The sequence below is a fragment of the Mollisia scopiformis genome (assembly GCF_001500285.1).
Source record: "Mollisia scopiformis unplaced genomic scaffold LY89scaffold_4, whole genome shotgun sequence".
NCBI lineage: Eukaryota > Fungi > Ascomycota > Leotiomycetes > Helotiales > Mollisiaceae > Mollisia > Mollisia scopiformis.
In genome coordinates this window covers 1542838-1568490 of record NW_017263584.1, presented here as the reverse complement: position 1 = coordinate 1568490, position 25653 = coordinate 1542838, and the positions used below count along the sequence as shown (strand labels likewise).

Here is a 25653-nt window from a genome sequence, read left to right as displayed (position 1 = left end):
CCACCTACTAGGTGTGTGCACCGGATCGCAAGGCTGAGTGGCCGCTTTTGCTGTTCTGGCGAATGATATTTCGAAAGGAAACTTCGGGTTGTCTACTTGGACTTGCCGAGTACATCTTTGTCTCTCACCCAACTGCCAAACAGGGTTCTCTGTTATCTGCCAGACTGCCCAAGGAGGTCTGGAGCTCAGCACGAGCACCGCTTTGGGTTATCGGTGAGCGTCAGGTGAAATGAGTCTGGAAACATTGCCTCGAGACAAAGTCTCTACAACAGGGCCGAGTGACAACCTATAGACGAGGAACACAAGCCATGTATCCCAGATGACATATCCACGTACCCCAGCCCTTCATCCCAGATTGGGTGGCGTCTGATATCTTCCCTAGCGCTGCTATAAATGGGACGAGGAAAAATTGTCTCAGTGTCCATCTTTTCCATGTTGAATTAGCACCCTGATCTGATCTTGATTCACCGCCGCCCTCTGCAGCTCAACAAATGAGATAACACGTGCAATCTAACACGCATCCCATAAGTAGGTAGCCGATGGTATGCACATGCCAGCATTTCCCTCTTCTCGACATTTTTTATTAAAAGGTCTCCAATCACCCACCCTCGCTCAACCTTCCGATCCTGCAGCCTCATCATCCATTCTTCACATCACCTCATCCCACTTCCCCTCTCTCTTCTCCTCAACCTCACCAGCAAAACAACAGCCCAAACCCTCAAAACCACAAACCAACAAAATGGGATTCGTCGAAAAGATCATCGAGAAGGTCAAGAGCTTCGGCAAGAAGAAGCCAGCTACCACCACCGAGCCCACCACCACCACCACCACCGACGCAGCACCCACCGTCGACGAGCCCGCTGCGACCACCGAACCCGCAGCTGCCGCCGAGCCCGAGGTAGCCAAGGCCGAGGAGCCTGTTGCTGCTGCCGCCGCATAGGGGATATCCTTCCTATCTGCAGACGAGAGGAGGAGGAGGGTAGTCGTAATGGAGGAGGAAGAATAATACCTGGAGGAGGGCACGCGAGCTTGCATGGAAGGACGGATGGAGGGTAGGATGGATCGCGCGCGTGCGTTGTTACAAGATACCTTATTTGTTGCCGTTGATTTATTCTGTTATATACCACCTAGCTTGTGCTTGTCGCTATCGTCGTCGTCGTCGTGCGATGCTGACGTGGAGAATTGAGAGAGAGAGAGTCTGGCCTTCCCATCTATCCCATCCTATACGCACTTTCTTTCGTTTCTATTTACATCTTCCTTCTATTGTGAATCCTAAACCTTCCAAAAGCCAAAGACTTGATTACTGTATCGACATCCTACTTTTTTTTTATTGTGGAATGTCTCACATTTCTCTTATCTTGGTTGGATATGTCTTGTACTAATTCCGGCGGACTGAGTCTTGTCTATAGGAAATTGCTTCGGCTCCACGATATTGTCCAAAGAACGGATTGTAGAACCAGGTCTCAGCTTCTGTAGGTATTGTACGATGGAGATTAGGTCCTGCACTGTGCCGTAGATTAGATGGAGACTTCCACGTGGTGGCAGGTTCGCCATGCAATTTCGGGTCGGGTGGAAACCCTGTCTCATGCACCGCTAGGCTTAGTCTTTACCACGAATCTCAAAGAATAGAGGTCCAGAATAGATTTAAAGCTTGAACGAGGCACAGGCACGGAACATAAGTTATTTTGCAATGTTTTTTGATTGGTTCCGTAGTCTGCTTTAAGACCTCATCAGCAACGACCAGATTACTGGCAAACAAGGCAAGTAGCAAAATGCACCAAGCCAACGTCCACCATCCATCCATCTTCGCCATGAAGCAATTAAAAGACATCGAAAGAGGCATTGTGCCAGTTCGCTGTTGCCGCAAGTGGGTGAACCATGCGGAAGCCATCGGGGCTCAGCGCACATTAGTCTATGAGTACATGATCGATGAGTCCATTCGCCAGATGAATCCATCAGTAAAAGGAAAATTTGTAGAGATGCCAGCCGTGCCGCACAATAGAGACAGAGAAGCCGAAATCGAAATTGTGCCACCAGAAGAAGAGAGCGCAAAACTTTTCCGGCGGCCCGTTGCCGCAGCAGATTGACAATACGTGAGAAATGTGTATGGTGAAGAAGAATCGTTATGGGTATGAGATAAAAAGAAGAGATCGGGCAATTAAGCCTTCTCTTCAGACTTCTCCTCCTTGACCTCTCCGCTCTCGCCAGCATCGTCACTGCCCTTGTTGTTCTTGACATACTCATCGTAGACGGTGAGAGCCTCGTCAACCTTAGCACGAAGAGCGGACTCATCCTCAATGCTAGGTGATTGTTAGTAGAATTCATGTTGACTATGGATTTGGAACTTACAGATTAACCAACTCTTGATTCTCCATCTCCAAGAGCATACCAGTGATCTTACCAGCCAACTCTGGTTGCATAACCTGGATCTTGGGGAAGAGGGCTTCGCCAAGAATTTGCTTCTGTTGTTGAGGTGGAACTGCCTGGAGTTGAGCTTGAAGAAGACCACCACCAAGGCCAGCATTGAACTCAGGCATAGCAGGAACTTGTGGGGAAACACCACGACCGGCTTGAGGTGGGAAACCGCTTGGCCATTGTCCACGAGGAGCTTGAGCACCCTGAGCACCTTGAGTGCCACGACCAGCCATGCCACCTTGTCTAGCACCTTGAGGGAAGCCAGGCATTGCTTGTTGTCCAACACCTGGAAGACCAACCATGTTGGGAGGCATACCTGGAAGTCCTTGCATAGGTCCACGAGCACCGGGTCCTCCACGACCACCAGCGAGAGCAGCAGCTTGTTGGGCTTGTTGCATAGCAGCTAGGAATTGTGGGTTGCTTTGTTGGGCATACGCAGCAGGAGGGAATTGACCTGGCATGCCGTACATGTTTGGTGGCATCTGTTGAGGGCCTGGAGCACCACGTCCGCCTTGTTGAGGAGGAAATCCACCTGGGAATTGACCAGGGCGACCACCTTGAGCTCCTGGAACAGGCATGCCAGGTTGGGCTGGGAAAGGCATTCCTCGACCACCTTGGGGGATGAAGCCAGGTTGTTGACCAGGAGGGTAGAACATCGTGGGTTGCATGAATTGTTGAGGCATACCGGCAGCGGCGGCAGCTTGTTGCATGCGAATCTGGTTGCGGGCTTGGATGCTAGCTTCAAGCTGGCTCTTCCGGACATCCTTACGTTGAGCAAGGGCAACATACAGCGGCTTGCCATGGACCATCTTCTGGTTCATGTCGGTGACCGCTCGGGTGGCCTCCTCGGGATTGTTGAAGCAAACAAAACCGAATCCCTTGCTCTTGCCTAGACTGGATCGCTTCTCGGATTTTGGCTTAGCATCAGGGCTCTCCTCCTTTGGCTCGCCTTCCTTCTCGTTCTCCTTGTTCTTCTCGGCTTCCTTCTTTTCCTTCTCTTCAGCCTCGGCAGTCTCAGCAGGGGTATCACGCATGACCTTAGCTGAAGTGATGGCTCCGAAAGGAGCAAACAGCTCACGAAGCTTCTCATCATCGACCTCATCGTCAAGATTCTTCACATACAGGTTGACCCCTTGGTACTTTGAAGCCTTCTCGATACGAGCAGCCTCATACGACTTTCGGAGCTCTTCTTCACGTTCATGCTTCTTTTGGGCACGGCCAACATAGAGATCCTGACCCTTGAAGTCTTTTCCGTTGAGATCGTCGACAGCAGTAGAAGCGTGCTCATGGTTGATGAAGTTGACAAATCCAAAACCACGGCTCTTGCCAGTCTCCGAGTCACGAGCCAGAGATGCAGAAGTGACCTCGCCAAACTTCTCAAAGAGTTCCCGGAATTCCTCATCGGTGACTTCGACTGGGATGTTCTTGACGTAGATGTTGGTAAAGTTGGCCTTCATCTCTTCAAATTTGCTTTGGCGATCCTTCTTTGGAATGTGATGACCGACGAAGACCTTCTTCTCGTTCAACAACATACCATTGACGTGCTTAATAGCTTGGTTAGCGGCCTCATCTGTCTCGTAGTGAACAAAGCCGTATCCCTTTGAGGCACCAGTCTCATCTTGAGCAACCTTGCAACTAAGAATGTTGCCAAATGCGGCGAAGGTATCGTGGAGGGCTTTGTTGTCGATGGCAGTATCCAAGTTCTTGATAAAGACATTACCCTGACCAGTCTTGCGTAGAGCAGGATCGCGCTGGGACCACATGATACGGCATGGGCGTCCCTTGATCAAGGTGTAGTTCAGCTCCTCCAAAGCCTTCTCGCCATCAATCGTGGTATTGTAGTTGACGTAGGCATATCCAAGGGATCGTCGGGTGACAGCGTCACGGCAGACACGGATCGAGGCAACAGAGCCGATCTGAGAGAACAGCTCGAAGAGCATGGCTTCAGTGACAGATGGGTCGAGCTCTCCAACATAGAGGGAGGCGGAAGCTTGTGGGTGAGGGGCAGCAGAGCTTGGGGTGGGGCCGGCAGTGTCAGGATCCTCAGAGTTCATGTTGGAGACATCGGTATTGAGGGCAGGAGCACCGTTGGCATCACCGCCATTGAGGGAAGCATTGTTGAGCTCGGATGTAAGCTGGTCGACAGCTGAATTCGTAGCGGCGGCGGACATCGTGACTAAGTCTGATGCTAAGATGAATGTTAGCTGTATAGTACGAAGAGAATGATGTGATAGAGGGCGTGCATCTTCGTCACAGCATTCGCGCGACCGTTTGAACAAAGAAAACCCTGTCCACACGTACCTATTACGTCGAGATATCCTTGAAGTGAGAGTATAGGAACAGTTGTATTGTCTTTCGAACGGAGCTGTACAGAACTGGACCTGGAAGGATGTGCGAAAATCGGAGCAGGTTTGGGCACAAGTGCTCAAAGTTGAAGGTTTGAGGGAAGGTGAGGGTGTAGGCGGTTGAGAAAACCGATCGCGAAACTGTGGTTTTTTATTGGGTTTTCAAGTTTTTTTGGTCTCTTTAAGAGGGATTTTCTGAAAGAAGAGGGCGAGAAGAACGAAAAAAGCACGAAAGGTCGTACTTGTTTCGCGCAGTCAAAGGTTTTTCGATGTGGGTTTGGGTTGAAGAAGAAAGATTAATATCATGCGCGACAGAAGGAGCATCTCATGAAATTTTGTGGCCCTTTCTCAATGCGGTTAGCTCGCCTTGACAAGGCTTGCAGCCTTACTAATAGGGCTTCGACGGCGATAGTAGCTCAGGGAAGGCTGTCTAGGCTGGAACGTGAACGCAATGAATCGTTAAAAGTAGGTACAGTTACAACTCCCCAAGTGTTGCGCCACACAGAAACACATCGAAGAACATTTTTTCTGTTTCCGAGGTAGGACTCCAGAATATCCTGCTCTTCCACCTTTTTTCCTGGATCCTTGCAGAACTTAGAAGCTGGGAACAGTTCTGGAACCACGGCATGCCTCTTCAACGACGATAGAGCACAGTCCATGACGGCGACGAGCAACACAAAATCGTGAGATATGTTTCAAACTTTCAGCGGCAGTTCTCGTCGTCCTCGGCAGGTCAATCTCTCTGGCCAAAATGTAAATCCGTTTGCTGCAAGCGGCTTCGGCCCTTCAGGCTCTGGCACTCAGCAGACTGTGGCACATGCCCAGCAAGAACGGCAGCAACGACAGCGAGAACGAGAACGGCTGAATGCCTCAAAGAAGATACAGCGGGTTTGGAGGGGCCACAAGGTACGAAGAGAGCTGGCAGAGTCTCAACGACTATCATGGGATAGCATACAAACCGAGAGAGTGGCGGATCGTTCGGTTTCTGTTGAGCAAATCAGGCTCTTAGTAGCTTTCTCCAGCTCGAGAAGAAGAGACGACCTCGAAAGATTGTCGAGTCTAAGCACCAGACTATCCAACCTTGGCTTCGAAACAGTCCTCGCTCGTGAAGATGTTCAACCTCTACTCCCTCAACTAGCCCATGTTACCGTGGGAGCATTGCAAACGTGAGTGAAGCTTCAGTGACGATACACTGAACCGAATAATATCTGACTATCGTGCAGCTCTCTGCCCCAGTGCCCATCTACCCTCCTTCAACTTCTCGTGTCGATTGTCAATCAACAGCAGAACCTGTTCCCTCATATATCAAGAAGCTATTACACATACCTATCGGCCCTTCTTACAGATGGTCAAGCTTCACAAATCGATCCTAGTCTGTTTCTCACTGCTGTCAGAATTCCTTTAGTGGAGCACTCCGAGCAGGGCAGAACTAGTACGTCTTCCCCCAAACATTTACAAGCACAAATACTAATGATTGCAGGCAACGTCTCTATTCAAGCGTATGAGGCCTTTGCTCTTTATTTCTTGACGACGCCCAACATAGCCAATCAAGGCGGACTTCTTGATGGGCTCGCTTCAGTCGTGGATGTGTCTCTTGTGTCGAGTGCTCTTCTGTCATCGGCTCTAGCACGAGATGCAGCGTCAAACGTTGTGGACCATATCGGCGCCGATCGAAAGCTATGGCTGCTCGCTCACTTCATTTCGTTGAATCGTCTTCAACAACGTAGCAGTCAGGAACCTGAATATTTGAGGGCTTTATCTTTACAACTCTCGAGCTCTTCCGGCGATATTCTGAGCCGTATTGATGTACAAGACCCTGAAGTTCTGCGTGAAATCACTGAACGTGAGGACGGAGACACGATTCCTCCCATACCACTTCCTACGTTCGTGAAGGATGAACTCCTGTCGTTGGTTAATCAGTCAAGCATCACAGGCTTGCTAGCTAAGTTCAACATAGATTACGCCAAGGCCTCGACTGCAGGAGAAGAGGATGCCAGCTTACTTGCGAGCTATGCGCTGACCCTTCTTAGAATCTTCCCCCGCCGTGGGGATGAGATTCGAATGTGGCTCTACCTCGGATCAATGACTGAACCTAGAGGCCGTCAAATCCCAGCGCTGAAGTTCTTTTGGCAAGCCATGAGTTTGACAAATACATTTTCTGTCGTCACAGCGGATTCTAAAGCTGCACTGACTCTGCTAAGACCTCAAACACAATATTCATCAGCTGTAGCATCGAACGATTTGTTTAGGGATCGTGAATGGCGGACAATTCTTTTGTTTCTTGAACTCTATACCTTCGTTCTCAGATTTACGGATGACGAAGAGTTCCTGAGTGGGAACAACCTGAATTTGGGCCAGATGGACGCCCCAAATTCTCGGATTCGCAAAAGCGCTCTTCCAATCGAAGACGTCAAACACCTTACCATATTCTTGAAGAACTTGGCTTTCACCACCTATTATAACGCTGCGGAACTTTCTGGCGATGTTCAGCCAGCAGGGGAAAGTGGTATTGGATCGTACTTTGCTACGAGTGTTGTTAATTCGTCGAGATTTGAGTCCGAGTCGTCCACGATCGCCAAAGCTGTTTCAAATCGACCCTTCGCCGGCATCGCGGGCATGACTTTTGAGTATGTCAGAACAATTGTGACAGGTGTCATGCGCATGCTCTACGAACGAGACTCCCGACGGAGATTTCTGCCGAAAGATCACTGGCTCATGACATCCCGATTTGACATGGAGGGATTCATTCCAGCGGTAGTTGCAGAAGAGGAGAGACAACACCAGATTGGGGAAGAAGGTGAGGATGAAGACACCGGTAATGATCCTCTCTTTGACATGAGAGGCAGCGGTCTAGTTGGCATGGCAAGAGACCGACGTGCCCGTCAGATCGAGAATCTCAGGAGACAGCAACAGAAGGCAGCTCGTCAAAAAGTCCTCGCGGCAGTAGGGCCAAGACTAGAGGTTCTTCAGCACATGCCCTTTGTCATTCCGTTCGAGACTCGTGTTCAGATCTTTCGCGAGTTCGTGTATCGAGACCAATTTCGTAGGCGAGGCGGCAACGTTGATCCTGACATTTGGCGCATGTCCATCATACAAGCTCATGGAGCTCCGCGAACTCAAGGGCCTCATAGACCCAACCGGACACCGGGCGAGGAACAACTAGGCCCACATCATGCGAAGATCAGGAGAGACCAAGTCTTCGAAGATGCCTATGAACAATTTTTTGAGCTTGGCGAAGGATTGAAGGAGCCAATTCAAATTACCTTCGTCGATCAATTTGACACAGTCGAAGCGGGTATCGATGGCGGAGGCGTGACCAAAGAATTTCTGACAAGCGTCACGAATGAAGCATTCCGAGCAGAGGATGGACCTAATCTGTTCATCACAAACGATCAGAATCTACTTTATCCAAATCCGGCAGCTTTAGACGAACGACAAGAACTGTTGAAGCAAGCGGGCTTGAGAGAGTCGTCAACAGAGTGGCGAGAGAACATCCATGAGCTCTTAAGACACTACGAGTTCCTTGGCCGGATAGTTGGAAAGTGTCTTTACGAGGGGATTCTAGTTGATATTGGCTTTGCCGGCTTTTTCCTTCTCAAGTGGGCGGCGGCCGGTGCCACTGGAGCCGAGTCAGGCTATCGTCCCAACATCAATGATCTCAGGGACCTTGACGAAGGACTATATCAAGGTCTGTTGAAACTGAAGAACTATTCCGGCAACGTTGAAGACTTCTCTCTTGACTTCACAATCACCGACACAATATCACTGCCAGGAGCACCAACCCAGACCATCGAGAGAGATCTCATGCCTAATGGTTCGAAGACCGCCGTCACCAATGAGAACCGACTCCTGTATGTGTCGTGCGTGGCACGACATCGCTTGCAGAAACAGCCTTACCGCCAGACTCAAGCCTTTCTTAAGGGACTTAGCGAAATTATCAACCCGTCTTGGCTGTCCATGTTTAATCAGTCTGAGTTGCAGACATTGATCGGTGGCGATTCTTCTGAGATTGACGTTGCAGACCTGAGACGCAACACTCTCTATGGTGGTGTATATGTCATTGGTGACGATGGCCAAGAGCATCCAACTGTTAAGCTGTTCTGGAAGGTGATGAAAGCGCTCGACGACTCGGACCGTAGGAAGGTTCTGAAATACGTTACATCAACTCCTCGAGCACCTCTTCTCGGCTTCTCCCAATTGAATCCTCGATTCAGTATTCGAGATGCTGGCAGTGATGAAACACGCTTACCTAGCACGAGTACATGTGTGAACTTGTTAAAGCTTCCGAGATACTCCACGGAGGATATCTTACGACAAAAATTGCTATATGCGGTGAACTCGGGAGCAGGATTTGACCTTAGTTAATGGGGTCATGAGAGGGCGTATGCAGCGTGCATTCTAGGCGTTTTAAGAGACTTGGTTGGAAGCGTCTGGTTGGCGGCTATGATGATCACGATAGAACACGTTGATGTAACGATAAATAGAGAAATGGCCCAAATCAAGTATGCGCTGGTATCATGACAGTCTCTACATGCACAATTATAGCGTGATTTCTGTTTTTATGGTCCCTCTGGAAAAGCTCTCTGCTGTTCTTTCTCCCAAAGGTCTGGAGTCCCATCATCCTCGAACTTTGAGCTCCCAAAATCTCCTAGTCTCTCCTCATCATTGCAATAGACTTCCTTCAACATCACCTAGGACTTAATCTCTTAGAAAGGAAAATAGTACCCTTTAACGGTGTATCATAATACGCCTCAGTCTCCACAAATCCCAAGCTCTGATACAGTTTCCTCGCTCCCTCCATCGATGGCAAAGTATCCAACCTCATCTCATCATATCCCAAATCTTCTGCCATCTTGATAATCTTCTCAGCTAGTGCTCGTCCAATACCGAGGCCTCGAGCAGCAGGAGTACAATATAGTCTCTTCATCTCACCGACCTTCTTGTCAGTTCCATTATTGACTGAAGAAAGTGGTCGAACAGCAATACAGCCAATGGCTTCAGTACTAACGGTTTCGTTTAGGAATGCAATTAGAAGTGCGCCATGTGGTGATGAGTATTTTCCCGGCAAGGAAGATAGTTCGCTCTCGAAGTTTTGGAAGGAGAGGTCGATGCTTAGAGAAAGAGCGTATGCAGTGAAAAGTCCTCGGATAGTTGGGAGATCTTGTGGGTATTCTGGCTGTCGTATCGTAAATTTTGAGGCTTTTTGTTTCTCCATTGCAGTGAAGTCTTCGTGTTAAACTAGCGGAGACTTTACTTGGCTTATATGAAGTACCTAGGTAGATTTATAAGGGTTGGGATGAGTCACTTGAATGTGTGTGAAGGGTGGGGTTTGCTTTGGCTGCGAAACACCGCGACATACAATACCTCAACTACTTGAGATATAAATACCGAGTTAACTTACTACCTTTCTAGCATTGAATATTTCTTCATGTAGAATTCTGTCACATGCACAATACACGTGATGCCCTCTTATCCGAAGTGATGTCTGGTTTCCTTGCTTTTTGCTCTCGCGTTTTCGACGACACAGAGTGCGAGACTTTCACAACTATCCTTTTTCATATCAATATAGACTGTATCATCAATGTCTTCCCTACTCACTCATCCTTGAAGCATCCTTGCTCTGTGGTGTCGTCATCCTACCGATTTATCAACCTCAAATTTGCACTGCAGTCTCTGCCTTTCCACTCCCAACATGTCTCGCATCCTCAAATTCTTCTTCTCAAAGCCAATTGCCAACACCGGCAGCACCGCTCGAGACCACCTCGCCAACGAACGTACTTTCCTCTCCTGGACCCGTACCGGTCTCGGCTTCGTCGCTCTTGGAGTTGCTCTCGCCAAACTCGATGCTCTGGAAGCTCTATCCCCAACGTTGAAGCACGGTCACGGGGATTTACATATCCCAGCTGCTGCTTTGGTGGGGTCTGGGTCCGGGTGCCTAACTTACGGGACGTTGAGGTATTTTAATACTTTGAACTTGTTGCAGAGGGGGCTTTACAGGCCGAATATTGCGGGTGTTGCGCTCGTAGCTGTCACCGCTGGGGTGGTTTGTGCTGGGGGTATGATGATGATCGTTTCGCAGGAGAAGCATCTGAGGAAGTAATCTGGATTGAAGATCAGCGTGATTTTGTGATATTTCCATTCTGTTAGAGTTCTTCTCACTGGGAGAATTCATTGAACACCGATCAGTAGACTGTTTAACTTTTGTATATTAAGTATTTATGTTTCGGTCATTCAATTTCGGCTCGGACCGCTTGAGATGCACGTCGGGGTCATCATAAAGACTGGTTAGGCTTGTATGCTTTAGGAAAACAAATTGCTTGGCATGTCGGCCGACGTTGAGTTGGAATCAGCCTCCTTTCAGCTGAGTCCCATATTTTCGTCTGATCAAATTGCCGGAAAGCAGTCTATGTAGGGCAGGTGAAGCAATGTTTGGAATCAGTCGCTCTAATTAGGATGTTCTCCGTCTCGATATTGACGGGAACGGACATGTCTGCCAGTTCAATATTGTCATAATAAGAATTTCACTACCTAAAGACCGACTTCCACTTCTCTGCTTTAACTTTTTGTCAAAATTTCAATGATACTGTCAAATCTAAACAACCACAATGATATATGTTGTACATCAAAGTCTACATAAACCACCTCCTAGTCCACTCAGATCTTCTGAGAAGCCACAATCGGTCCACCAGGGCCAGCCTGTACCAAAGCCACCATATCCAACCCTTGATGCTCCTGCTCCGGGAGTGGTAGCGTAAGATTGCCACCGGTCCACTCGCCGACCTTTGTGATATCCTTGACCAGATTTCGATGATTCAGCTTCTTTCCCTTGTTCGTTCCCTTCCCCACCTTGATCAATTGTTGTTGTGGATCATATTTCACCAACAGAATATCATGACTCTCAATTTCTGTCTTGTCTGAGTCGATTCTCAGCTCTGTACCATTGGTGTCGAGACTAATGTGCCAGTCCATCTGAGCCCGCAGCTGACGTGCTTGGTCGATGATTTCTTGGACTTCGTTACTTCCGGCTCCTGTTCCATCCGCCAGCCCATCGACGATGACTTGTGGTGTGAAAAGGTTGTTGCGTCCCCATTTCATCACATAGGCTCGTTGACGATTATCGGATTGCTTGTTGGCAAATGTGTCTACCCATCCTTGGTTATCGAAGTAAGTCACGTCGTAAGTGAGCAAGATGAGATTGGGATCGTTCGTGACTTCGTGGATTTTGGGGATGGTGGGTGGACAGGACTGACAGCCTTGGGATTGAAAGAGCTCGACGACGGAAAGAGGTTTGATGTCGTGGAAACAGGCTGAGGTGTGGACGTGGGATGGATCATCGAGGGAAATGGTGCATGACAATGGGACGTTTTTTTTTCGGAAGAGCTTCTTGAAGACGGACATCTTGAAGAAGTTTGGTGAATGGTATCGATTTAAAATGCAAGTTTAGATGTTGGTGAAGAAACAAATAAGCTGTATCTAAAATTGATTAAGAATGAATGGTATTCTGTGAGCGAGCGCTCTTACTTATAGGTCAATATGGCATCTTGGCAGAGTGAGGAATCAAAATTCAAGAATACTGACCTATACAGAGCTGAAAAGAAGTTACTTAAGCGCTAATCCAGCTGCAGAAGTAAGTCCGAACGCAGGTACGGGATGAATAATCATGTTGGATCATTCTTATCATCTAGCTTGTGACCTAGATGCTTTGTATTTGTAGATCCTGGTCTTCTAGGACATGAAAATCGAAAGGCGATACTCACTACTAAATATAGTATGTTTGTCATCTCAATTGACAATCTTGCTGCTAGTACATTTCAAGTACATTGTGAGACCATAGCTCACACTGGAGACATGGACATGAAGGCCCAAACTTGGGTTTGGTAACAGATTGTTATTATGATAAAGCGGTCCTTTTCAGTCTAAAATTGTCCCTCGAACTTCGAAGCTTCATATAATCTCTCGATATCAAGCACGGATTCAATATCATTTGTTCGCTTGTCAACCCCCCTCTGCTTAAAGCCTCCTGGGAAGTCTGCTAGCCTTTGGGACTCGTCGTACAATAGCAATACTGGCGAATACATATATGACGCAAGTTTTAAAGTTGTTTCAAAACGTGATCAAACATTCAAAGACCAGACCCTGCTTGGGCGACTTGATTACTGCAATGACTTGAAATACCTAACAATATAAATCCAGTGACATATGACTTCAAAATATCTAGACCTTTTTTGAATGAGATGACGAAAGAGAACAAGACCTTAAAATGGTGATTCATAGCCGCGACGACATTGGTGCTACTCTTAAAGTAGTTAATTTGTGAAGCTGAGGGTACTGCTTTCACACAAGCGCCACTTTCGCTCCCCCTGGGAACATATCATGGAAGTCAACCTTCCTTCTGTGTCAGACTCTTGACAATATAAAAGTAAAGTACGATTCAGTTTAAGACAGGAAGCTTCACCTGGATCTGATACGACAACTCAGGTGCGACTGTCCTGAGACACGACAAATGCACACAGGCAATGAACATGACATGACAAGTTGTTTGATACTACCATACTTCTAGCTTCACATGAAGCGCAAGATAGGATAGGATATGTGATGGGCTGGTCTAGCGAGAGACTGTGAAGACTCGACTCGTTATTGCCATCATGCTTGTGCATTGTACACTGAACTCGCTTACGAATAGGAGAAGCGAAGAGTCTGTTTTTCATGGATCTAAGGTTATCCTTACTCACTAGAGCATGGGAGTCTAGAGCCTCGAATACTTATGTAGTAAGGAATACTGACCCCTTTTTTGTGAAGGTGTCCGAAAATACTGTTCCGAGCATCACTCGCATTGATTAGCACAGCCTCAAACGTCTGTGAGCTACACAATGCGGAGGAGCCCCTAAGTCATGTCGTACCGATGGCCAAACGCATCAAAGCGGTAAAATAGATTGTTTTCATTCTTCAAAAGTCACCACGTAATGCAAATGTCGATCATCTACGATGGGTCATTGACTTGCGTCGGTCACGTGCAAGGCCAAGTCAGCAATAGACCCTGTCTGAACTGTAAGTTATGTACCGTTGTTGTCGAGAGCATGTATCTACCGGTGTTGCTAACAAACACTTATGAACTTAGTCGACCGCGGAAATATGTTTCGGGTCTGGAGTGCCGGAAGTGAGGCATCAAGGTTCGAGGGAAGTGAAGCTTACTGGGATTTTTGGGTCTCTGCTCGCCTTGTAGTTTGCCTGCCCTTGCTCCCAGAACGTCAATCCCCACGGTGAAGAAACGTTGCTGCAGACTATCCACTCGGCAGCATGAACATGAATATTAAAAAAAACGGAGGCGTTGCGTAGCCCAATCGTTCGGTCTACGTAGAGCTAGACTATGATAGACTCGCACCTGCTCAGGGGCTCAATTGAGTTTGCCTAGAAGCGAACTACAAGATGAACGTCCGACCACGCCACACACAATCTGGATGAGAAAGCCCATCTGGCTGCTGCTGATATGATCTTCACATATATCTTTTGCATGGTGATGATGCAAGCGCAAGGCACAGGAGAATCCTCTGCGTGATCAGCGTGCGCCGCCGGGCCTCTTGCGAAACCTGAGACAGCCATCCGATCAATGTCGCTATTGCAGCAATAAACTTGCCCACGCGTAAAGGAGAGAGCGGTGGAGGCGTTCCCGCACCCTGTTCTCTGCCACGTTCTGTCAATACGATATACCCCTCCGACAAGGATCTCCTCGACACTGAACTTAATCGCCTTTTCTCCCCTGTTTCTGTCCTTCGTCCGAATCTCTCAGCATGGGATTCATTCCTGGGTGGACCCTTCACCGCTTGGTCGGATTGACCACCCGGTGGTCAATCCCGAGGCTTCCAATCAGCCCATCTGGTCTGTTCAATTTAATCACAGGATCATGGCATTGGCTCGACGACAGTATTAATCCTTAGCCCCTCCAAGCAGAGACAAAAGGACTTCTACTCATTCCCAGATCATTTCTCCTGCACAGCTTTACCATCTTCGACCATGGCCCCTAGTCGCACTGAACTCCCCCAGGACTCGGTTGTCTTCGAGGCTCCTCAACCAAAGACGAGCTACGACATCAATGTCCCTTATCACGCTCTTTCAGAAGAGTACGAGCGCCGCATCAGAGGGAGAACCGAGTTCCCCGAATACCTACCTGTCTGGGAAGAAGGCATATGGCACGATGACTTTCCGGAGTTTGAATACCACGATCCAGCCCTACGAGCAAACAAGAAGATGCCCAATCTGTTCTCTCCGGGGGTCACAGCTGCGCCAGTTACGCCACGAATGGGCACGATTTTATCAGGCGTGAAGATGGAGACTCTATCACCAGAAGCTAAGGACGAACTGGCGCTCCTTATTTGCCAGAGAAAATTTGTAGTTTTGAGAGAGCAATCGGACTTCCTTCATAAAGGGCCGCAATACCAAGTCGACTTCATGAGTTATTTTGGAAAGCTCAGCCAACAGCCAGTGACTGGTGCGATCAAAGGATTCCCGCAATTCCATGTCATCCACCGAGATGGCAATGAGGAAGAGATTGAAAACTTTTTCAAACACAAGATGACCACGACAATCTGGCATCATGATGTCAGTTATGAGAGACAGCCTCCAGGATATGTCATGCTCGGAATATTAGCCTGCCCAGATATCGGCGGTGACACTATCGTGGCTGACATGGGTATGGCCTACAAACGTCTCTCCCCTATCTTTCAGGAGATGATTAATCAACTCACGGCTGTTCATACTTCAAGGAATTTGATTGCTCATGCCAGAAGGGCAAAGGGAGTCGTACGTGCTGACCCCATCGATTCGACTCATCCAGTTGTCCGAGTGCATCCAGTCACAGGTGAAAGGGCCCTCTTTTACAACATGGAGTGGCCTGAGGAAGTCATAGGCTTGAAAGATCAAGAGGCTGATGTTGTCATGAAATTCCTCATGGATTTTGTCCGCAATGGACACGACTTCCAAGCAAGAGTCCATTGGGAGAAGCATAGTGTTGTGATGTTTGACAACAGGACGACACTCCGTAAGCCGTTCATCAACCCTATTTTGAGCATACGCATTCTGACGAAGTACAGATACTGGAACAGTTGACTATGATACATCAGCTCAAGCTAGGCACCTGTTCCGGCTGTGCTCCATGTGCGAAGTCCCCATCTCTGTGGCAGACTATGAAGCAGGCAAAAGATGAGATTCGCTCTTGTATACTCAGAGGAGCTTGTTATATCATCGGAGCATATGAAGCATTGTATTATCATCATGTTCTTTTCAGCTCATGCTTTCTATCTACATTCAGCGCTCGGCGTAATCATTCGATACTCGAACCACAATCAACGTTGAGGGTAAACAGTGTACGGGACAATGCCTTTCAAATGACACGATCTCTTTGCATGAAGATCAGATGAAAGTCTATTCTACAGTAAAGAACAATTGTCCCGACGCAAGTCGCTCATCAATTTCTGCTAGCTTTATCCCACTCTCACTTACCGTCGTCCTCCAACCTGCATGGACAATGTATACTGTCACAACAGATATAGGGCAAGGGTGACAGACGAGCCGCCGGATGTTGGTCACTTGATTCTCCTAACAATGCCTCGCTTCGGACCATGCCACATTGCGTATGTACAGTACATGCAGCAGCAACCCGGTGGAGCTGAAGAAATGCTGACGAACCTCCGCATCGCTTCCGATCATGCACTTCCACAACGTCATACAAGACATAGAATATCTCGGTTGAAAGGGATCCGTGGGAAAGCCTCTCTATCAAAGGTTGGTGCGTTGGCAAACTTTGGTACCTTTGTATTTCATAGGCGCAACTTTACGAGTCAATAGTTTGACTTTAAGCTCCGGCAAATGGGCTTCTGTGCCTCGCATCTGCAGAGTATCAACATTACAAAGAGCGTGGTCATTGATGCTTGACGGCGTAAATGTCGTGCCACATCATTGCACAAGAACATGGGTTCCACTTGGATGCTCCACCAAACATCATGCGCACGATGTCCCTGTTCTGTTGTCCAACAATTGCTCGGCAATTATCTTTACGACTGCTTACTTTGTACTCTCCTCTGACCATACATCGTACCCAAACATCTCCTTCGGATTGACGAATCGACAGTGTCGTCCCTCGGCAATCTTGTTTACAGCCTCAAAATCCTCTTCGTTCAGCTCAACCAAACAAAAGTTGCTCTTGATCCTCTCCGCATTTCCACTCTTGGGTAACACTGCATATCCTCTCTTCAGCCCCCACGCAACTAGCAACTGAACCAAACTTATCCCTTTCTTTGTTGCAATACTTGTTAATTCGGGATGAGTCAATACTTTCTCCCCGGTAGTAGGTACTTGATGTTGTGATCCTAAGGGAGAATATGCCACAGGCAGGATATTGTGAGACATGCAGTATTGTATGAGTTCGCTATTTGGTAGAAACGGATGGATCTCAACTTGGTTGATGGCCGGCTTGATCTCTGCATATTCGAGCAGTCTTTCGAGTCCTGTTATGGTCCAATTGGACACTCCTATGGATCTCGCTTTCCCCAATTTGTAAAGTTTCTCGAGTGTGCGCCATGTTGGTGACAGATCTTCAGTCAGACCGTTTTTGATAATATACTAGCCAAAATCGTCAGCTATGGAAGTGTCTAAGGATGATGGTACGCACTTTTCCATCGGGCCCAAGCTCGACATTGCGGTCTTCCGTCCTCTCGGCAGCGAAGGGCCAATGGATCAAGAAGCAGTCGACATAGTCCGTGCCCAGCATCTGCAATGAGTTGTTCAAACTCCATTCCACATCATCCGGCTCAGCTAAGTGAGGCCAAACCTAATCAAGCAAGCTCAATCAGCTTCCTTATCCGGCAAGAGCTGACATAAGAGCAACCTTTGTCGTAATGAAGAGATCCTCTCGCTTCACTTCCGGGTTCTTGTCCAACCATTCTCGTAGTGCAGTTCCAACTTCATCCTCATTGAGATAGCTGCAAGCACATGTCAGTTCTGCATCCATACTGTACCCCCTCCTTATCCCCCAATTCGACATACGACAAGTAGTAAGAGAGAAGGAAGACTCACTACCAAGCACAATCCAGGTGCCTATATCCCGCATCCAATGCGGCCATCACAGCCTCATACGTCTTCCCCTCAACCCCCTCTTTGGCGAATGTGCCAAATCCCAGGGCCTAGGCACCAGAATCTCGAAGTCAGCAAACCCTTTTTGTACTTCTTGGGAGTGCATCTGGAGCATCAAGCTAGAGACAGCAAGGGATAGGAGGTATCCCCGAGGGCATGAGGCTTACGGGCATCTCAACCCCATTATTGAGCTTTAGAACCGGTACCGGTATGGAGCTTGGCGTAACGCTCGTCGTATGTGTCGCCATACTTGCAATCGTATCTTCTCGATTGTCCTCCCCTAAGAAGTGCAACAAGATATCCTCGGTCACAACTAAACCCTGCTAATCTCCTCCGAAAAGTTCTGAGTTGTCACTTCTTGATAATCCCAATTCAAAGACTTCATGTGGACGCACGGAGTAAGTGGACAGAAGTAACAGATGATGCAGCATTGTGCATACTGCAAGTACAAGGATTCTGCATCTGTAGCTCTCGCTGAGAGAACTTTGTCTCCAGTCGAAGATCCCGGACCTGCGGACTCGGATAGAAACGTAGTTCTACTACCTATCAAGTTTCTGATAGAATCACGACTTGGTGATCGCTCTGGTTGGTCCGTTCTACTCAAGTTTGTCCTGATTCGGACCTCATTGCATGGTTAAGCGAGTTTAGAGCGATCTTGAAGCACAACATCGTTGCCAAGACTTCACCGCTTTTCAGCTTTCTCGCCGTATTTCGCCACAGGAAGTGACGAGCTGTTATGGTCTGTTAAGCTCTGTCATTCCAGACTCAATTGGACATGCCAGACTCGTATTCGCCGTACGCAGTCCCACAAGCAGTTCTTGCACATACCAAAAGCTTGTGTGTCAATGAAGTCGACATTGGTTAGGCCGAGCTTAATCGATCAATGAACGTGACCTTAACAAATGGTTGGACTTCGTTTCTCATGTCAAAGAGCTTCGGCACGACTTGTACGAAGAAACCCCCATCGTTATGAATGTCTACCGAGTTTTAATCCTCATAGGAGTATCAACCCCACCATTGTCAACGCAAAGCATGTCCCTCCAAACAAAAGGTACATGCTAAGCAGCAGAATGACCCCAATCTGACAAAAATGCTTATCCTTCCTCTTAATATGTCCCTCCAAAGCCAGGTAATAATCCTTTCCAAACTCTTCGTACCAATACTGAAGATAATACTCCCTGCGATTCGGCCGGACCCAATCATCCCAATCCACGTTCGCGAGACTCTTTGGCAGATTCCTCACCTTCCACTGCCAATAAGGTTTCAATTTCCACTCTTTATCATACGGTCTCTGAATCTTCACCCAAGTCCTCCACCTGCAAATCGACTTTAATGCAACATCTTTCTTCACCTCAAACCATTCTTGATGGTTTGTCCCACAAATGCAACGCAGCACTCTTCTCTTGTTATGGAATTCCTGATGCACGAGAGATTCGACAATGGAATGGTAATCGAAAGCATTCCTGTCTTTGTCTTTCACGTGTATCAATTCTCTCTCACATTTTTTCAAGACTTTTTCGCGCTCGTTCATGTGGACTGTGCTGCCGATCTTGAGATGTCCTGGTGCTCGTGTGGGACATTCGAAGACATATGTCCAACCGGGCGCGGCTTTCGCTTTGCGGTGGCTCTTCATGGCTTCGATGATACTTTCGTTTATCGAGCACAAGTCTCTGTCCTTCCGACGGAAAGGGATGAACTTTAAATTGGTGGAATCTGGAGGATTGTCCTTTGGAGCGTCTTCCGGAGTACATTTATAACTTTGAAAGTTGGTTGTCGCGTCTTCATTGTATTCTCCTTCCGACTGCACCCCGTCTGGTTCCGAGCCTTCTCTTTCTAGCATGGACACTCCATCTCCAAGTTGTTCTGATTTATCTCGATGCGCTCCGTCACAACTTTCTACATCCAACGAGTTTTCAAGTGCATTCGGCCCTATCCATTCCATTTGTTCCGACCCCAAGATGTGCGGGTTTTGAGGAGAGCCCACGAAGACATCTTCGAGTGGAAGAGGTATAGAACTTGTGGATTTTGAGAAGGCGAGAGACGAATGATGAAGTCGTTTGATTTCATCTGTGTGTATCAGAGGCTTAATCTGTGGTGGAGATGCTGATCGTCTAGCAGTTGCTCGAGATGCTCGAGGGCCGACCGTGACTTTTTCTATCCGGTACCGTGGATCTGCTGCTGCTGCTGTAGACACTAAGGACGGCCTCTTAGGCCGGCTGCGTACTTTTACAAGCGGTGTACCTTCCCTTTCGAAATCGGTGCTGGCTTTAGAATTACCACTCCCAGTAGTGTTCATTAAATCGTCAGGAGGAGTCGTTGGCGAATCGGCTCGAAGACCAAGGGGGCTATGGTCGAAGATCCTCTCCGAATCTTCAGTCGAGGAAGTACTCGAACTCGAAGCAGAAGAACTCGAAGCTAATGTTGCAGGAATCGATCGGACATGAGTCGGTGTTGCTGTCGTTCTAATAGGAAGAGAGGTGACAGCGGGGTATAAGCAGTCCGACCCACTGTTGTATACACAATGACGACTGGTCCTCGAGCTCTTAGGAGAAGCCATGGTCATGAACGAAAGACCACCAACGCTTTACAATCCTTTGCTTTCGGAATTTGCACGTCGGCCATTCTTCAAGATATAGTGACACGCAGCCCCTCCTGTTCAAGGCTCTCCTTCCAGATAAGGGTATACCCAGCCGTGTCAATTACCTATCACCATTGCGAGGTGCTCGCTTAATGTTGGTTTTCGACTGCAGGCCAACATTTCAGGGGCCAGCATCTCGGTGTGTTCAAGTGGTCAATCAGCCTCGCTAATTATAGCTGAGGAGCTGCAGAAAGGCTGAGCGGCAAGCGATGCAGATTTGTGTTACACTTAGAGTATGGGAAGTATTCGAGGATGCTAGCTACCTTCTGCAAAGAGCACAAGGATTTGATGCTGAGCCACATTGAGTAAGTACTTTTTGCAGCACAAATATCAAAATTTGAGTATTTATTGGATATTGTACAAGTCTGTGTACCTATTGTGCGTTCATGAACATTGATTATGTGCTCCTCGAGTTATGGTACAATTGAAGAAGTTGAGCAAGACTAGAAAGCAATGCCAATTTGGACAAAAGCTCTCTTCCAAATAACAAATAAACATTGCTTCACTATTGAAGCCTTTCTCCACATATGCTGTAAATTCGGACTTGTTGATAGTTCTACACATAGATACCAAGATAATCTTTGAGCTCGCGGAACGCGCTTACCGCGCCAGCCGCGATGGAACTAAGGCTGCATTGCATATACAGTACAGCATTTCAATTCATTGTTCGATTTCTGTGTTTAACATTTTATCGATCACAAAATCGTTGATCATTTTACGCATGATACCAAAATGGCTGCACAGCAGCCCAAGAATCTCAATGGCAAGACGGCAATCGTCACAGGATCCTCGAGGTGGGTTTCCACAATAAGGCTAGCAATACATACTCAGGACTCAACAGAGGAATCGGCGCTGGAATAGCACTGGACTTAGCTAAGAGGGGTGCAAATGTCGTGGTGAACTACACATCAACAAGAGGAGAGAGAGCAGCTGCTCAACTCGGGAAAGAAATAGAAGAATGTGGAGCGAAAGTCGCAATAGTCCAAGCAAACATAGCAATCATGGAAGATCTCAAAAAGCTCATCGATGCTGCACTCGCAATATCAGTGAATGGGAAGGTCGACATACTTGTCCATAATGCCGCTACGGGGGATGACTGCTATCTTGAAGAGATGACTGAAGAATTCTATGAAGCTCAAACGGACGTCAACTTGAAAGGTGGGGGTGATGCGATGAAGAAGTATATTAGCAGCTTACTCTGGAGTAGCACCAATCTTCCTGACACAACTTACACTCCCTCATATTGCTCGAGGAGGTCGGATTGTCCTGATATCCTCTGTTTCAGCACGTATGGGCATGCCTCAGCAGACAGTTTACGCAGCAACGAAAGCAGGCCTCGAAGGGATGTGTAAGGTATGGGCGACCGAGCTGGGGAAGAAATACGATATTACAGTTAATTGCGTGAGCCCCGGCCCCGTGGCTACGGACATGTGGACAGAATGCGAACCAGACGTAGTGGCAGCTCTTCAACCCTCCATCGATGCTACACCGGCAGCTGCCAGAGTCGGCGAGGTGTCAGACATTGTCCCAATCGTTTCGTAAGCATGGCCTGAAGCGTCCAAAACGTTGTACTGATTGTCAACATAGTTTCTTGTGCTCAGAGGAAAGCCGCTGGGTGACTGGGTCAACTGTCAGCGCAAGTGGTGGGATGAATTTCATCTGATGTTCTGGCATTGGAACATGCTTAGTACCGTAGAAATAGGAATATAAGATGATATTCTTCCAAAGTTTGTGAGACAACACAAATAGGCCATGTCCCAAATGTGAATAATTATTTGTGGATGAAGTGGTATTGGGAACGACGTGCAAGTCCCTTTTGTTCCGAACAATCGAGTTTTCCCACCTATACTGTCCCACAAGCTCTGGAATAATAGTTTCTGATTCCTTTTTGTACGGTATAAAATATCGAAGATACTTCCAATTCAGAGAGTTGGACTGCATGGAAAATGCTCGTAAAGCTGCGACTGGTGGGGTCCATACTCTGTACTTAGGACCGCCTCGAAGACTCGAAGAGGACAGCTAACAAGACACAAGCTTGAGAGACGTGTTCCGCAGCTTCGGCAAATTTCATTACTGTCGTGGTCGAACTTAAGAACACTCACACAGAAAAGGGGAAAATTGCTGCCCTTTTCGGACATAAACAACATGACGCTAAGATAAGATAAGAACTTTGCTTTACCCCAACCTGTCGTCATCAGAATCGACCAACAAATTAAATCTCAATGACCTTCTTAACTGTAACAAGACCAATCTTTGGACGCTCATTAAGAACCCTGACTACAAGTGTAAGTATTGATAGGAGACTGAAGAACCTTTGCTCAAATCAAACAGTTAGCTTTGACTCGCGCTATGCATATCCAATCAATTCCTATGTGTAAGCTACCCTTCAAGGTGCCCATTTCATCTACTTTGACACTTGCTAAAGACCAGCTTAGGGACGGGTAGTAGTGATAACTATGCTTATTTGGTCGTGGACGACAAGAGCAAAGATGCTGTGATCATTGATCCCGCAAATCCGGACGAGTGTGTACTGAGCTACAATATGAGTAGAGAATGATGACTGATTTGAAATCGTAGAGTTGCGCCCGTTTTGAAAGAACAGATTAGCTCTGGCAAGATTAATTTAACGGCTATTGTCAATACCCATCAGTATGGCCTCATGAAGCTCATATTTCGTCTTGAATTTGCTGACAAATACCAGCCACTGGGATCATGCTGGAGGTAATAAGAAACTGGTAAGTTATCTAGACATATGATGGCCTTCCATATTGATTACAGTTCTTAGCTTGCGTATTCTGAATTCAAGGGGAAGCCAATTATTGGAGGCAAGGACTGCGAAGGTGTTACTCAAACACCCAAAAACGGTGAAGGCTTCAAGATTGGTGATATTGCTGTAAAAGCACTATACACTCCTTGCCATACTCAAGACAGTATATGCTGGTTTATGGAAGATAGCACAGGAAAGGTCATCTTTACAGGAGACACTCTCTTCCACGGGGGTAAGTTGACTGGCTTCCATGAGCATACCTATGGAAATCGAGATGATCTAACAGTCATATGTAGGCTGTGGCCGATTCTTCGAGGGCACTCCAGAGGAGATGAATACTGCTCTGAACCAGACCCTTGCCGCTGTGCCTGACGATACCAAAGTTTATGTGAGTTCCTTCAAGCCAAATGTTGACTTCGGCTGAACAATATAGCCTGGCCACGAATACACGAAAGCCAATGTGAAGTTTGCTATGTCTGTTCTCCAAAGCGAGCCAGTGAAGAACTTGCACTCTTTTGCAGAGAACAATAAGGAAACTCAAGGCAAATTCACAATTGGTGATGAAAAGGTTAGATTCTTACGATAGTGGAAAGCATGCACTGACCAGAATCCTACAGAAACACAATGTTTTCATGAGAATGGATGTACGTGTTCTTGCTGTTTAACTTTCTGAGCATTGGCTGACGTTAGTAGGATCCGGAGATCAAGAAAGCTACAGGAAAAGAGGATCCAATTGAGGTTATGGCCAAGCTCCGAGAGATGAAGAACAACTTCAAGTGAGTAAGTACATCTATCAAATTGAATTTCTGCTTTGTTCGGAGAAAATCCACCTCATCATTTGCAGACAACCTCCAGAGTCGAAGATATAAGTGATCACATGTGGTATGTAAAGAATCGAGGAACGATTGGATATCAGAACAGAAACAAAAAGAACCTTTTATCAATGCCTTCCTTGCAAATCCACGAGCATCAGGTGCCTTGACTGAGTAACATCATCATCATCATCATTATGACGTCAAGCTGTTTAGCAAACTCAAAACAAATTCTCAAAATGCTGACCATCGTCTGCCATATCTCCCCATCCTCTTTTTCAATCTCCTCGAACTAGTGCATCCAGTGTCTAGTCTATCAATATGACAAGCCAACAGACCCACGGCGCCGAAGGCCCGCCCACTACCACGAAGGACACCATCCTTGAGACTGGTGCCGCAGCCACTCAGTCTTTCGAGCCTATCAAAGCTATATGTGCTCACCTGAACGCTTTCCATGTCTACGCTTCTGATCCTTCTCGTTCTGTGGAAGCTAACCACTATTGCACACATTTAAGTGCTGATGTACCACTTCCCTTCCAGCATTCGGGCACTCTCGTTGAACGACCTAGATTTGGAGGCTAATGTACGAGCTTAGGTCCGGCAATGTTTGATCTATGATGCACCTACCAATCCTGCGAGGTTGATTGGAGTAGAGTATATGATCACCCCAAGTCTTTACGAAACACTCGATGCAGAAGAGAGGAAGCTTTGGCACTCACATGATTACGAGGTATGCTTCCACACAAATCAGGGTTCTTTTGATGTTCCCGGATTCTCCCCACTTTGAATTTGAGGCCGGCTTACACTCACCAGGTCCGTAGTGGAATGCTCATCATGCCCAATCCATATGTCCCGAATGCTGTCTGGGAAGTCGCAGAGACAGCAGAGATGAAAGAGGTTGTGGGATTGTATGGCAAGACATTTCATTTCTGGCAGGTTGATAGAGGTGATACCCTCCCACTTGGACAACCGCAATTGATGATGAGCTTTACGAAGGATGAGCAAGTGAGTGCCGATTCAAAGCTCTTACGTTGTCTACGGCAGACTGTTGACTCAAACAGGTACCATGGGAGAAAGTCAAGGACAGAGATGCAAGATATGGAGTTGACACAAGTCACAAGAAGGAAATTCGGAAAGGTGTAGAAGAGGCCCAAATTCACGAAGATGCCGACTCTTGCTGGAAGTCGTGAGGGATGAAAGTCAGACAACAATAACGAAAACACACGACGGGAATGCACATGGGACATTATGAGCAATGAGCAATTGAATTACAACTTCGTTCCTTCCATTGTCTGTACCAAAATACAGAACACCCCTCTTAAAACTCTGTCTCCTTGAACTCCCAAACACCAACTCATGAAGAGCAGCAGCTAGGTACCTCAAGGAAGGTCTCGAAGAATCAAAATCTCGACCGGATGTTTTTCTAGCTTCAGCGTCCACACCAATGCTCGTTTTAGAAATAGATACGGCAGGCTCTAGCGTTTAATTTTGAAGCGGATGTTTGGTCTTCATGACCAGATCCCAGACATTGGAAGCTCTTAAATGAAAGAA

General features: G+C 47.4%; 12 protein-coding genes across 12 annotated transcripts; 7 read left to right on the top strand and 5 right to left on the bottom strand.

The window, feature by feature from the left end:
* Window positions 1–550: 550 nt before the first annotated feature.
* Window positions 551–940, top strand: LY89DRAFT_729565 (uncharacterized protein; the record flags this gene model as incomplete). The annotated part of the gene is made up of 1 exon (XM_018219391.1): window positions 551–940. One exon carries the CDS (start codon window positions 551–553, stop codon window positions 938–940), a length of 390 nt encoding a protein of 129 aa, XP_018076444.1.
* Window positions 941–2122: 1182 nt separating this feature from the next.
* On the bottom strand, window positions 2123–4820 carry LY89DRAFT_393612 (polyadenylate binding protein). The gene is made up of 3 exons (XM_018207211.1): window positions 4717–4820; window positions 2350–4603; window positions 2123–2300 (listed from the first exon to the last, which is right to left on the bottom strand). The coding sequence occupies exons 2-3, from the start codon at window positions 4584–4586 to the stop codon at window positions 2159–2161; spliced, it is 2379 nt and encodes a 792-aa protein (XP_018076443.1). The 5' UTR covers window positions 4587–4603; window positions 4717–4820; the 3' UTR covers window positions 2123–2158.
* Window positions 4821–5210: 390 nt separating this feature from the next.
* LY89DRAFT_638276 (uncharacterized protein) lies at window positions 5211–9289 on the top strand. Its single transcript, XM_018211566.1, has 3 exons — window positions 5211–5926; window positions 5984–6192; window positions 6241–9289. The coding sequence occupies exons 1-3, from the start codon at window positions 5451–5453 to the stop codon at window positions 9123–9125; spliced, it is 3570 nt and encodes a 1189-aa protein (XP_018076442.1). The 5' UTR covers window positions 5211–5450; the 3' UTR covers window positions 9126–9289.
* LY89DRAFT_681414 (putative GNAT family acetyltransferase) lies at window positions 9254–10094 on the bottom strand. Its single transcript, XM_018214294.1, has one exon. The coding sequence runs from the start codon at window positions 9973–9975 to the stop codon at window positions 9448–9450; it is 528 nt and encodes a 175-aa protein (XP_018076441.1). The 5' UTR covers window positions 9976–10094; the 3' UTR covers window positions 9254–9447.
* A 134-nt stretch (window positions 10095–10228) lies between these two features.
* Window positions 10229–11300, top strand: LY89DRAFT_681413 (uncharacterized protein). Its single transcript, XM_018214293.1, has one exon. The coding sequence runs from the start codon at window positions 10453–10455 to the stop codon at window positions 10858–10860; it is 408 nt and encodes a 135-aa protein (XP_018076440.1). The 5' UTR covers window positions 10229–10452; the 3' UTR covers window positions 10861–11300.
* A 103-nt stretch (window positions 11301–11403) lies between these two features.
* Window positions 11404–12158, bottom strand: LY89DRAFT_768376 (DUF1223-domain-containing protein; the record flags this gene model as incomplete). The annotated part of the gene is made up of 1 exon (XM_018221783.1): window positions 11404–12158. The coding sequence occupies one exon, from the start codon at window positions 12156–12158 to the stop codon at window positions 11415–11417; it is 744 nt and encodes a 247-aa protein (XP_018076439.1). The 3' UTR covers window positions 11404–11414.
* A 2408-nt stretch (window positions 12159–14566) lies between these two features.
* LY89DRAFT_393417 (putative alpha-ketoglutarate-dependent sulfonate dioxygenase) lies at window positions 14567–16320 on the top strand. Its single transcript, XM_018207208.1, has 2 exons — window positions 14567–15795; window positions 15848–16320. Exons 1-2 carry the CDS (start codon window positions 14772–14774, stop codon window positions 15958–15960), a joined length of 1137 nt encoding a protein of 378 aa, XP_018076438.1. The 5' UTR covers window positions 14567–14771; the 3' UTR covers window positions 15961–16320.
* A 297-nt stretch (window positions 16321–16617) lies between these two features.
* On the bottom strand, window positions 16618–18254 carry LY89DRAFT_681411 (Aldo/keto reductase). Its single transcript, XM_018214292.1, has 5 exons — window positions 18053–18254; window positions 17829–17935; window positions 17641–17734; window positions 17425–17583; window positions 16618–17375 (listed from the first exon to the last, which is right to left on the bottom strand). The coding sequence occupies exons 1-5, from the start codon at window positions 18131–18133 to the stop codon at window positions 16818–16820; spliced, it is 999 nt and encodes a 332-aa protein (XP_018076437.1). The 5' UTR covers window positions 18134–18254; the 3' UTR covers window positions 16618–16817.
* Window positions 18255–18844: 590 nt separating this feature from the next.
* On the bottom strand, window positions 18845–20464 carry LY89DRAFT_681410 (uncharacterized protein). The gene has a single exon (XM_018214291.1). The coding sequence runs from the start codon at window positions 20440–20442 to the stop codon at window positions 18880–18882; it is 1563 nt and encodes a 520-aa protein (XP_018076436.1). The 5' UTR covers window positions 20443–20464; the 3' UTR covers window positions 18845–18879.
* A 741-nt stretch (window positions 20465–21205) lies between these two features.
* On the top strand, window positions 21206–22216 carry LY89DRAFT_681409 (NAD(P)-binding protein). The gene is made up of 4 exons (XM_018214289.1): window positions 21206–21317; window positions 21365–21681; window positions 21731–22061; window positions 22111–22216. The coding sequence occupies exons 1-4, from the start codon at window positions 21256–21258 to the stop codon at window positions 22184–22186; spliced, it is 786 nt and encodes a 261-aa protein (XP_018076435.1). The 5' UTR covers window positions 21206–21255; the 3' UTR covers window positions 22187–22216.
* A 512-nt stretch (window positions 22217–22728) lies between these two features.
* LY89DRAFT_704779 (hydroxyacylglutathione hydrolase) lies at window positions 22729–24105 on the top strand. Its single transcript, XM_018217402.1, has 10 exons — window positions 22729–22808; window positions 22855–22897; window positions 22959–23046; window positions 23101–23172; window positions 23225–23258; window positions 23309–23522; window positions 23587–23678; window positions 23724–23858; window positions 23908–23934; window positions 23984–24105. Exons 1-10 carry the CDS (start codon window positions 22746–22748, stop codon window positions 24068–24070), a joined length of 855 nt encoding a protein of 284 aa, XP_018076434.1. The 5' UTR covers window positions 22729–22745; the 3' UTR covers window positions 24071–24105.
* Window positions 24106–24423: 318 nt separating this feature from the next.
* On the top strand, window positions 24424–25355 carry LY89DRAFT_778405 (DUF1264-domain-containing protein; the record flags this gene model as incomplete). Its single annotated transcript, XM_018222207.1, has 4 exons — window positions 24424–24624; window positions 24698–24832; window positions 24916–25107; window positions 25164–25355. The coding sequence occupies 4 exons, from the start codon at window positions 24424–24426 to the stop codon at window positions 25290–25292; spliced, it is 657 nt and encodes a 218-aa protein (XP_018076433.1). The 3' UTR covers window positions 25293–25355.
* Window positions 25356–25653: the final 298 nt, after the last annotated feature.

What these genes read in the sequence shown, in the direction of transcription:
- LY89DRAFT_393612 (XM_018207211.1), bottom strand. Translation starts at nt 4,586, where the DNA reads ATGTCCGCCGCCGCTACGAATTCAGCTGTCGACCAGCTTACATCCGAG. An exon ending in AATCAAGAGTTGGTTAATCT is followed by an intron (nt 2,301 to 2,349) that starts GTAAGTTCCAAA and finishes ACAATCACCTAG; the next exon opens with CATTGAGGATGAGTCCGCTC.
- LY89DRAFT_638276 (XM_018211566.1), top strand. Translation starts at nt 5,451, where the DNA reads ATGTTTCAAACTTTCAGCGGCAGTTCTCGTCGTCCTCGGCAGGTCAAT. An exon ending in ACCGTGGGAGCATTGCAAAC is followed by an intron (nt 5,927 to 5,983) that starts GTGAGTGAAGCT and finishes ACTATCGTGCAG; the next exon opens with CTCTCTGCCCCAGTGCCCAT. An exon ending in CTCCGAGCAGGGCAGAACTA is followed by an intron (nt 6,193 to 6,240) that starts GTACGTCTTCCC and finishes TAATGATTGCAG; the next exon opens with GCAACGTCTCTATTCAAGCG.
- LY89DRAFT_681409 (XM_018214289.1), top strand. Translation starts at nt 21,256, where the DNA reads ATGGCTGCACAGCAGCCCAAGAATCTCAATGGCAAGACGGCAATCGTC. An exon ending in ATCGTCACAGGATCCTCGAG is followed by an intron (nt 21,318 to 21,364) that starts GTGGGTTTCCAC and finishes AGGACTCAACAG; the next exon opens with AGGAATCGGCGCTGGAATAG. An exon ending in AACGGACGTCAACTTGAAAG is followed by an intron (nt 21,682 to 21,730) that starts GTGGGGGTGATG and finishes ACTCTGGAGTAG; the next exon opens with CACCAATCTTCCTGACACAA.
- LY89DRAFT_681410 (XM_018214291.1), bottom strand. Translation starts at nt 20,442, where the DNA reads ATGGCTTCTCCTAAGAGCTCGAGGACCAGTCGTCATTGTGTATACAAC.
- LY89DRAFT_393417 (XM_018207208.1), top strand. Translation starts at nt 14,772, where the DNA reads ATGGCCCCTAGTCGCACTGAACTCCCCCAGGACTCGGTTGTCTTCGAG. An exon ending in TGACAACAGGACGACACTCC is followed by an intron (nt 15,796 to 15,847) that starts GTAAGCCGTTCA and finishes GACGAAGTACAG; the next exon opens with ATACTGGAACAGTTGACTAT.
- LY89DRAFT_681413 (XM_018214293.1), top strand. Translation starts at nt 10,453, where the DNA reads ATGTCTCGCATCCTCAAATTCTTCTTCTCAAAGCCAATTGCCAACACC.
- LY89DRAFT_704779 (XM_018217402.1), top strand. Translation starts at nt 22,746, where the DNA reads ATGACCTTCTTAACTGTAACAAGACCAATCTTTGGACGCTCATTAAGA. An exon ending in GCTATTGTCAATACCCATCA is followed by an intron (nt 23,173 to 23,224) that starts GTATGGCCTCAT and finishes GACAAATACCAG; the next exon opens with CCACTGGGATCATGCTGGAG. An exon ending in CTGACGATACCAAAGTTTAT is followed by an intron (nt 23,679 to 23,723) that starts GTGAGTTCCTTC and finishes TGAACAATATAG; the next exon opens with CCTGGCCACGAATACACGAA.
- LY89DRAFT_681411 (XM_018214292.1), bottom strand. Translation starts at nt 18,133, where the DNA reads ATGGCGACACATACGACGAGCGTTACGCCAAGCTCCATACCGGTACCG. An exon ending in ATAATGGGGTTGAGATGCCC is followed by an intron (nt 17,936 to 18,052) that starts GTAAGCCTCATG and finishes TCTGGTGCCTAG; the next exon opens with GCCCTGGGATTTGGCACATT. An exon ending in AGCTTGGGCCCGATGGAAAA is followed by an intron (nt 17,376 to 17,424) that starts GTGCGTACCATC and finishes GATTTTGGCTAG; the next exon opens with TATATTATCAAAAACGGTCT.
- LY89DRAFT_681414 (XM_018214294.1), bottom strand. Translation starts at nt 9,975, where the DNA reads ATGGAGAAACAAAAAGCCTCAAAATTTACGATACGACAGCCAGAATAC.